The 10,835-nt window shown below is 39.1% G+C and overlaps 1 protein-coding gene across 1 annotated transcript in view; it reads left to right on the forward strand.

Annotated features, from left to right (window-relative positions):
• Nucleotides 1–8,949, forward strand: part of DOCK8 (dedicator of cytokinesis 8) — a 90,199-nt gene extending 81,250 nt beyond the window's left edge. The window contains exons 40-48 of the mRNA XM_080637645.1: nucleotides 1,617–1,760; nucleotides 2,630–2,761; nucleotides 3,528–3,662; nucleotides 4,188–4,277; nucleotides 4,708–4,944; nucleotides 5,561–5,704; nucleotides 6,512–6,618; nucleotides 7,896–8,063; nucleotides 8,689–8,949. Coding sequence (XP_080493771.1) covers nucleotides 1,617–1,760; nucleotides 2,630–2,761; nucleotides 3,528–3,662; nucleotides 4,188–4,277; nucleotides 4,708–4,944; nucleotides 5,561–5,704; nucleotides 6,512–6,618; nucleotides 7,896–8,063; nucleotides 8,689–8,752 — 1,221 coding nt within the window. The 3' untranslated portion in view covers nucleotides 8,753–8,949. The remainder of the gene's footprint in view (nucleotides 1–1,616; nucleotides 1,761–2,629; nucleotides 2,762–3,527; nucleotides 3,663–4,187; nucleotides 4,278–4,707; nucleotides 4,945–5,560; nucleotides 5,705–6,511; nucleotides 6,619–7,895; nucleotides 8,064–8,688) is intronic.
• The last annotated feature ends 1,886 nt before the right edge of the window (nucleotides 8,950–10,835 follow it).

Genomic DNA, 10,835 nt, shown 5'->3' on the forward strand with positions numbered 1-10,835 from the left:
AAGGCTATCTCCTGCTGCAGTGCTTGGACTGTAAAACATGGAAATACATACATAACATTACTTATTACAGATTGAAAGGCAAGGAAGAGGAAATTGGTGTCCGTGGCTTTCTTGATTACTTTCTTAGATAAATTACTCTTCTGGACACTTGTCTCTATGTTACAAAAACAAAAAAAGAAAAGAAAGGCCACATGCCATTCTGATTCTGCAAAAACCATTCTTCATGGCTACTGTCACAGAAAGGGAAAACCAGAAAATGAGCTGCAGCTTGGGCTATATAAGTTGCCCTAGGTGTGCATCAGGGAGATTGAGTCTGTTTGAAGTCACTATCTTCAATGAGACTGGTAAGTAAAAAGTGCTTTGTGTGTGCTAAAATGCACTGCAGTTTTCCCTTTGGCTGAAATTTAGACATATTCTTAACTCCTGTGAATGCTGTCCTGAGTGAGCTTTGTGCTCACCCTTCCAGTGGAGCTCATGTGATGTGCAAACTAGGCACTGGGACAACAGCCTGGTTGGAGTTAATTTCACCCATGGAGAAATAAGGACATCCACAAAACCCAAGGGGGGAAGTCCCGTGTTGCTAGTGATGTGTGGTGCCAATTCTTTATCTGAAATCTGATCAATAGTAACACCCCTCAGTGTCTTTGCCATTTTATAAAGAAGTCTTTAAGGACTCGGCTAGCTAGCCAGCTGGCATCTATCCTGCACTCAGACAGATTTTCTTCGGCAGTTTCTGCTGAAGTGAGACACTAAGACACTAATTTAACTCCTTTTAATTACTAGCAAATCGAAGCTTAGTATTTCTGCTGCTGTTGAAAGTTACATATGCTAGTTCCATGCTCTAGGTACACCTATTCTACTGTTCACTTACATGTATTTCTATGCATTATAAAATTTTTTAATGTTGATTTTACCCAGTGTCATTTATTCAGAGGGATCCTGAAGAACCGCACACCAGTTATTTCACGGTCTAGAATTTCAAAGAGTGGCTGACACTGTGTACTTTAACTAGATTTAGTTAAACACATGTTAAGGTCAGTAAATTTAACAAGAAACCAAGTAAATTGTGCAGGATCAAGGTGTAATACCACAGAGGCTGACCAAGAAGCAGCATTCAATCATTGCAGGTTTTACAGCAATATTGTCTATGTCCTATTTCTCCGCTTCAAAAGTCAAATCAACAATTTGGAAGTTCAACTTCTTCAAGCAGGTGGCAGGAGGTCTGGGATGCAGTGTGGAATTTCCCACACCCAGACTCCAACAGGAGGAAGGACACACTGGTTGTAACCCCTGCGGCATGGGGAACTGAGCTCACTGCAGCTCCATGGAAATCCCAGACACCAGAGAGGGGCTGGTTTGTGACCTACAGGAGTCTGCCTTTTAAACCTGAGGCAAGAAGGAAAGTTTAGGATCCTTGTAGTGAAACTCCTGATCTGCCATGTGCAGAGATTTATGGTGTTTTATTTGCTTCTAAATGGAATTTAACTGTGTAACCCCTGGGTGCACTTGTATAATCTCATTCTTCTTCCTCTCATGTAAATATGTTAAAACTGCCTCAATCTTTATGATAGACTATTGATCTAGGTTTCTGATTCCTCTGTTCTGATGTATTTTAGAACATTTCATCCAATGTGCTGGAGGAATCTGCTGTTTCAGATGATGTTTTATCTCCAGATGAAGATGGTATATGTTCTGGGAGGTATTTCTCAGAAAGTGGCCTGGTAGGGCTGTTGGAACAAGCAGCAGAGCTCTTCAGCACGGTGAGTAAGGGCCAGAATCACCTGGAGGTGGAGTGGAGATATATGGGCCAAGTCCATAGCTTATTTTCCAGCACATGAAGAAATAAAGTCGTACTGCTAAACCAGGCTCCACACATCTGCCCTGCTGAAAACAACTAGAGAAGAGAGAGAGACACATTTTAGGCCTGAGCCAGCCCAGCTCAGCCATATAACCACCTCTACTGTTCAGACTACAGGCATCATTAGCAGAAAGTGATTGTCCCAAGAATGAATCGAGCCTTTTGAATGGTATTTTCATGGGACAGTACATTCCTGGAAAAATACCTTACTTAAACTATAGATGTTAGAAAGCACATGAGAGTTACTCCTGTGATTTTTACACAACATACAACCAACCACCATAATCTGCACTTACTTACTATTTAAAGAGTCATGATATTAATACTCAAGTAGCTCATGATATTCCTCTAGTGCTGAAGAGGATATATGATTTAGCATCTCCAAAGATATCATGTGGGTTCTCTCTGTCCACATGCAGCTCTGGTTGCCCTCAACCACACATGCTGAACAAATCAATATTTTTCTCCTCACCTGCATTTCTAACTCTTCTAGCCTGATGCAGAAACCATGTGTTTTACACAGGAATTTGGGCTTGAGAGCCCAACAAATCAGACTTCCAAATTAGGTCTGGCTTGTGGTTTGCAGTTCAGAACTACCCATTTACTATTACTAGTTTTTAGAAAGCTGGATCCAGTAACATATCAGATTAAAAGGTAAGTCCCATAAATCCCCTTTTCAGCCAGGCTATTAATGGAGATCTAGTTTCTTTTCAGAGTGCATGAGGATTCATTTCTTTTATTCTATTTTTTCCTTAATTTTTTTCTCCCAAGGGTGGATTGTATGAAACTGTGAATGAGGTGTACAAAATTGTCATCCCCATACTGGAAGCACATCGAGACTTCAGGAAGCTTACCTTGACACACAGCAAGCTACAGAAGGCCTTTGACAGCATCATTAGTAAGGTACTCATGAGGCAAGGTGCTGCTAGCAAGGCACATTACTGGGTGGCACTGTTTGTCTAAGACTGGTGATAATAAAACTGTTTATGTCAAATAGATCCATTTCCTTTTTCTAGCAAAAGCTTCCATCTGGTTTGATCTACCTACAAAGGGTAGCATACAGTGAAAAGAGGCTCTATTCTCTGTGTAGGAAAAAGCATAGTTTAGTATAAAACTGGTTTAGAGTAACAGAAAAATAGCTGAACAGGTCAAACTTAGAATCAGAACATGGGTTATTCCACCTGGCCACATCTATTTAAGGAAAATACCTTTATTGTCAATTAACTGATATTTTCAGTTATAAAACTGAAGAAATACAAAAGCCTGGCTAAATTCTCAGCACTCATACTGCCCCTTTCCTTCTCTTTCTTCAGAAGAGTCCAGTCAGTTTCAAATTCTTACCAACTTTCGCTGCAAAATTTTAATTTTGTTCACATGTATCCAATGAAATTAAAAAATAATAACTTACTTTGTTTTGCAAAAGCCACTTCATGATTAGCCTGCATTTTAAAATAGATCTCAGTCAAAAGTCACCTTAATATGTATGCTTTCCTTCATTAATATGTACTTCTAATCCATCAGCACTGGTGAATCATAGAGCTGGCTCTGAAATAGGAAAAACATAGGATTAGTGGGTTTTCTTATACATAAATTGGGGGGGAAAGGCATCAAAATACTACACTGCTGACACACAAAAAAAGTAAATTTCCTCTTTCTTTTTATCAATTAGGGTCAAAAGCGAATGTTTGGAACTTACTTTCGTGTTGGTTTCTATGGATCCAAATTTGGAGACTTGGATGAACAGGAATTTGTTTATAAGGAGCCTGCAATTACCAAGCTTCCTGAAATTTCTCACAGATTAGAGGTAGAGAAAAATACATTGTGTTAATATGATCTCCAGTGTTATTTTATAAGTTCTAATGAGCCCACACAGTTCTAATAGTATTATTGCTATATAAAAATCAGTAACAAACTGATTAGTACCAAAGATTATTTCCTTTGTGTGCATCCTTTCCATTGCAGCCCTTTTTACAGCATAATGATGAAAGTGATCCATTTTTTTGAGGCCATGTCTGTTGTGGGCAGGCCTGTAAATATATTGAATTATTTGATTTAAGCATGCTAGATACTTGCTTTGATATCTTCTCAGCTTTTTCATGGAACCACAATGTTCTCTTCTGATCACTTTACCTCTAGTTCTGTTTTTTTGTGAGCAACTTACACTGATCTTTGTCAGAAGATGCCTTAGCCTGGCCAGCTGTGGTTCATGAAGCCAACTCTACAGTGCCCAGAAATTATTATGATTACTCCTTTCTCTTACAGACATACACATCATTAGCATTGTATTAAGGATTAAAACCACTCCAGGATAATTCTGTTTCTTTTTCAGGGATTTTATGGCCAGTGTTTTGGGGAGGATGCTGTGGAAGTGATCAAGGACTCTGCTCCTGTAGACAAAAGAAAGCTGGATCCCAATAAGGTAGGGAAAGTACTCCTGAGAGTGCTGAATGCTCAGTCACAGAAGAGAAAGGAAGAGAAGAGGTCCCTTTGAAATGTTTATGCTCAAACATTAAGGTAGCAAAAAAAATCCCGTCTTGGCAGCATCTGTATGCCCAGAGATATCCTTAAAGCCTCTGTGAAAGGCTTAATTTGGTAGTTTGTCACAGAGTGTGGAAATTAGAAGTTCTGATCTCTGGTCCCTGCTCTGGCTCTGATCCTCAGGGTTAAGCTGTTCACTCCCCAGAGGTGAGTTTTGTCAGTTCTGAAGAAGAAAAGGAGCCCTGAAGAATTTGCAGCTCTGTACAGCTCTATGCTTAGCTAATGTGAGCTACAGGATATTTCACATATGCTGTTCTTTTTACATTTCTTGGGTTGTAAAGTGCTGTAATGGTTCTTCCTTCTTTTCTTAGGCATACATACAAATTACTTTTGTGGAGCCATATTTTGATGAGTATGAGATGAAGGACAGGGTAACATATTTTGAGAAGAACTTCAACCTCTGTCGGTTCATGTACACTACACCTTTCACCATGGACGGGCGCCCCAGAGGAGAGCTTAGTGAGCAGTACAAGAGGAACACCATCCTAACCACAATGCATGCTTTCCCCTACATCAAAACTAGGATCAGTGTCATCCAAAAAGAAGAGGTAATTGTGTTTTGAGGACAGATCTAATTTCTCGGGGGCTGAGGAAGTCTCTGGGTGGGAAGATTTTTAAATTACATTCTTAGCAGAAGGATGAATTTCTCAGATGTGTTACTCATAAGTAGGAATGGCATAAAATGCATAGACAAATGCAGAGTGGGTATTTACTATGGAGAACAGAGGATAGCAAGTGTGTATTCTTCTTTTTGACCTCCTGGTTGTAATGCTGTGTAGGAGGATGTGTGAAGAAATACTAACAGCTGTACTTCTAACAGATAGTCACAGAACTACACTGGGCTCAGAGCTGGTTTAGAGACAGAGAAGCTTTATAAAGGTAGAAAGTGCAAAACCATTTCAGACATGAAGTCAGTAACTTAGAATGGTAACAAATTTGTGCAAAAAGAGAATCAGATGCACATTCTATTCTTGCAAATTATAAGATGTCAGAGAGCTTTGTTTCAGGTGCAGCATGTACCAAGATGACATTTAGATTGAATAGTCTTCCTGGGTTTCACAGCTTTTGGCAGAGGAAAATGATAGGGATGTTACCAGATTTGGAACATGTCAACTGCATGCATGATTCAGGTAATGGAGCATTTTTTTCTCCCATTTCCATTAGTTTATTTTAACCCCCATTGAAGTTGCTATTGAAGATATGCAGAAAAAAACACAGGAACTAACTGCAGCCACCAACCAAGAGCCACCAGATGCCAAAATGCTCCAGATGGTTTTACAGGGCTCAGTTGGAGCCACTGTAAATCAGGTAAGGAATCCACATAAGCCAGATGAAGAGTTTCTGCATACTTTTTTCATTGTGCTTTCTTTTTTGCTCTCATCTCTTGCACTGAATGAAATAAATCTAGTAAGACACATTTAATCACGATGTGCATTTAAACATAATCCCTTGACATTTAGTCACTGTATACTGCTCATTAGGGATGCTTCTGGTGAAAATGCTTGTGGAACTGCTGTCTTGGTTGTAGGTGCAGAAACTCAAAGAAGCCTTGTGAATGCATCCAAGGATTTTCCAGTTCTAGGAAACTAGCCATACCAGCCATTTTTTTCACTCAAGATGTATCCTTCAGGAACCGAATAATGACAATGATTCAGCTGTAGGACAACCACAAACTCGTAGTTTTTCAGAAAATACATGAAGTCAAGACCTGAGTGTTACGAACTTTGGAAAGAGTGGTCCTTCTCTGGGCTGGGTCTACTTAACTACCTTGGGGTATTGTGAGGCTACACAAAGGAGCTGTATTTCTCTCATGTAACCAGGTTTAGCAGTACAGCTATCCCGCTCTTCTTTGCTGTGCAGAATCTGACCCCTTTTCTGTGGGGCTGGAGGAGAAATAAAAACAAGAAAGGATAAAATATGATGAACAACACCTCTGCTTGCCAAAGGAAAAGTTGGGGGGAGGGGATGTGTAAGGGGCATCCTGTTATGGTGACTATGCATAGGGGTTTTTTCATAATTCTGCACATGAAATAACAAACAGCTTAACCAAACGTGTTTGGTCTGTTTTCAGTCCAAGCAGGTGGTTTTGACATTTTCCTTTGTTATTCCTATAAGGGACCACTAGAGGTAGCACAAGTGTTCCTGGCTGAAATTCCAGCAGACCCCAAACTTTATCGACATCACAACAAGCTGAGGTTGTGCTTCAAAGAGTTTATAATGAGGTCAGTAAAAAAAAAAAAAAAAAAAAAAAAAAATTAAATGCTGAGTTGCATCAATAAAACAGACAATCACAATAATTATAATATGCCTGTGTGATTAATTATGCAAGTTAGCGTCATGAATCCTGGCATCTCACACTTTAGACACTTCGTCCAGATATGTTATATCTGCTTCATGGTAATGCTTTGATAGGCACAGCATCCCGAAAGTAAGCAAATTTTAATACTTCAAAGTAATTATGTATAAATTACCATCTTCCATTTGTTATATCTTTTGACATTTTACAGAAACCAAACATTTCAGATTATTGCCTTGCTTTTATAATCGTAGAATCATAGAACAGTTTGGGTTGGAAGGAAACTTAAAGATCATCTAGTTCCATGCCCCTGCCATGGGCAGGAACACCTTCCACTAGACCAGGCTGGTCAAAGCCCAGTCCAGCCTTGCCTTGAATACTGCCAGGGATGGGGCATCCACAACTTCTCTGAGCAATCTGTGCCAGCATCTCACTGCTCTCATAATGAAGATATTTTTTCAGTATCAAATCTAAATCTCCTCTCTTTCAGTTTCAAGCTATTGCCCCTTGTCCAATATATGCCTTTGTAAAAAGTCCCTCTCCAGATTTCTTGTAGGCCGCCTTTTAGGTATTGGAAGACTGTCACAAGGTCTCCCCACAGCCTTCTCTTCTTCAGGCTGAACAAGTCCAGCTCTTTCAGCTTGTTTTTGATAAAATAACATTTTTATGTAGGAAGCTGTTTGTAAGAAAACACTTGACCCTATCTATAAAGCAGACGCATGGGCAATGATAGACACATTTCGGCATTTTTTTTCAGATGTGTTTGTAAATCTTAACTACCATATCCACATACCAAGATATTCATCTCCTTAGTCCAAACAAAGCATAATTGCTGAAGGATAAGTTTGAGTTAAATAAAAATGAGCCTTATGCAGAAGATACAGCCTCTACTCCCTGCTGTTGTCTTGCATCTGTTTACAGTAAGTAGGCAGGTAGCTCAGTATTCTGCAGTGATTAAATTCGGTTTTTATTAGCTCCCTCATGCATTTCTAATGTCTTTAAAATATCATCTCAATTTGTCTACTTGGAAAAGACAGAGGTTCCTTATTAGTTCCTTATCATTTTGGACTTGACAAGTTATCAGAGGAATGCCTAGCCCAGAGGAGCTGGACCCTAGGCCATTCAGGCTACCTAACACAAAGTTAATGCGTTTAACAGAAGTAGGTGGTACGTGTCATGCCTTTTCTCTTTCCTTTTGCCTAGGTGTGGTGAAGCAGTGGAGAAAAATAAGCGCCTTATTACTGCCGACCAGCGGGAATATCAGCTAGAGCTCAGAAAGAACTATGGGAAGCTGAAGGAGAACCTTAGGCCCATGATTGAGAGGAAGATCCCACAACTGTACAAACCTGTAATGAAAGTCCACAGCACAAGGTACAATTAGGGCAGGGTAGTCTGTTTTAGCTATTAAAAAAGATGCCATTTTTGCAAGGAAAAAAGGCAGTTTTACAGGAAGCTAACTGCCAACTTCATACTTGATTAAAGAAGTCTGCTGACTTCCACTGGAGCTGAATGTGGTATTCACTGTGTTTCTTAAGCTGCTCATTCCTGGGGTAGAGGGCTTATGTTAATTAAATACATTGTTAGAGAAGACTTCTCCCTTGCCTTGCAAAAAAGTACTGGAAACATCTTGCCATTTCCTCACAAGTGAAGCCAGGAAGGAGATAGAACAGATATGTGTTCTTTTTGAGTGTGTGGCTCCATATGCTGTTAGCCAGCATTAAGTAAGAGTGGTCCTTTCACTCCCAGATAACATAATCAAGTTTAGTCCCATGACTGAGACAGAAGAGTCTTAACTTAGGCTCTTTGTTAATGAGTATATGCTTTTTCACAAAGCCACTGTGTCAAGTGTGGGTAGGAGTGGAAGAAGAAATATACTTCTGACCTGCCAACGCATAACAGCTGATGATTTGTCAGCTGCTGCTCCTTTTCACAAGGCAGGTATTTCTTGGATTCTTTTTCATTTGCCAACTTTATTTATGGATCCTTTTCATTGCAGGGAATCTTTTCGAAGCCACAGTTTTAGGAAATATGATGCCCAGACTTCTTCACAAAGCACCTAAGGAGTAGCTGCTTTGGCTGAGGAAGAGCTGCAAGCCAGAAGTGATGGGATATTCAACATTATGAAATCAGAAATGTCTCACAAGACATTACGTGTGCTTTCTGGATAGCGTGCAGAAAAGCATTTACACAAGATCACTGAATGAAAACTGGGGGGTGATGCCTAATCAACCACATTTTATGAAGGGCTTGGGAAGGAAGAGGGTGCTTTTTAGGTATTTCTTCATATATTATAAAATAATCACATAATGCAAAGAGTGGACCACTAGAGCGGTCAGTTCCATGAGATCACTCATCGCTACCTAACAGACACAGAACTCTGTGTAGTTTGGTTGATGTGTTACATGAATCCAAATATACGTGTCTAAGGGACACTGACAAATTTGAGCTATTTATGGTCTTTGTCCAAGACAGCATTTATCCATGGGCTTACGGCAACAATTCTGCAAGTTAATCACATGTTTAAATGCTGTCTTAATGAGGAGGGACATGGTCCCCTGCTCAGTGCTTGCTGAGCTGGAGCGGTACAAAAGAATAATTTCCTCAATCAGTTTCTGTCACCAGTTTCTATCATGGTCCTTAACTGCAGGGAGAGTTCTGCATGAGTTTTCTCAACCAAAGCTTGGAAAGCAAGAAGTAGCAATAAATAATTTTTATAGATTTTCTAACTTTTTTTCTAGCTATAGGGACTACTACTTTACATGCAGTTTGATTTCTTTATAATCAGTGTCAGGTTTTGCACAGCTAATAAATGATAGTTTAAACAGAAAATGCTAAGCTATGAGTGATTCTTTTACTATACAATGCTCTATGAAGATAACCTTATTCGAAATAGTTACAGAAGTGCACAATGAGGATTTCTTACAAAGCACTTCACTCAGGCTTTACTGCAGCTTAAGAAAAGTTAGCACATAATTCATAATACCTAATGCTTAGTATTTTCTGAACCTTGAGCAAATGTTTTACTAAGTAAGCTTTACAGCGCTGCTCTGAAGTAAGGAAATATCATTACAATTTTGCAGATGAGAGTGTTGAGAGAGAGAGAGATTACGACTTCAGAACTCATTTAGTGAGGCAATGGCAGAGATGCAATTTGTATTGTGACCATGCTTACCATGTAATGTTTGTATTTTGAAACAAAGATCCATGAAAACATCCCTCAATATAACTTCCTTCCATCCACCTTTTCAGAGTTTTGGAAATCATAGTTTAATGTTGATTAAAGTAACCAGTCCCATTTGCTGAAACACATAAATTAATGTTAAAATTAAATGAAAAAGTGGAATTAAGTTTTTCTTTTATACTTCATTTTAGCAAATTACAGTGAACTTTCTCAGAGCTGATGATGATTTTGAATGTGCTATGTAGAAGATTCACAGGGATGCTCAGACAAGATGACACATGGAAATAGGTGAAATAAACCCTGTACTTACACAGCACTTGGAGCATAAGAAAACATCTCTCTCCGTCATATGTTAAATGCAATAACTGGGAGTAAGTACTCTGTGATTTTGAAGTGAACATATCCAGAGTACATAAACAAATGGTATAAAAAGCTCAAAGCAGAAGATGCCTCCATGGAATGGCTTCTGTGTATTCCAGTTGCTTTGAAACAATTCTAAATTGGAAAGATTATTAATTTCCCAAAACTTTGAAGCTATGAGATCTCTGCCTATCAGAACGTAGCCACTTATATATAGTTTTTAAGAGCCTGTTTAGGAGGAAGGTCAGACTACTGTCATCTATCAATCCTGTAATCCAACCTTGTTTACAAGATGCTTATCCTTTACCACCTAAATAACAGAAACTACAAGTAAACAAAAAACCCCTACAGATGTACAATATACTAGGTAAAAGTAATGAAATGTTTTATGTGTTGTGATTCTTGAACTGAAACAATACTCAGGATAACATGAATACTGAAGGACTCTTCACTCACATTTTACAAGCTGAGCACCCCTCAACCAGTTGGCCAGTCTTGCCCTCAGTTTGTAGCTCATGTGGTCCCTTATACAAATGAAACATGGTTTGTACATTTTTTTCAGGAGCTGAACTATGTGATATGTAAATTTTGTACCTGATGAT

The sequence above is a fragment of the Psittacula echo genome, assembly GCF_963264785.1.
Source record: "Psittacula echo genome assembly, chromosome: Z".
NCBI lineage: Eukaryota > Metazoa > Chordata > Aves > Psittaciformes > Psittacidae > Psittacula > Psittacula echo.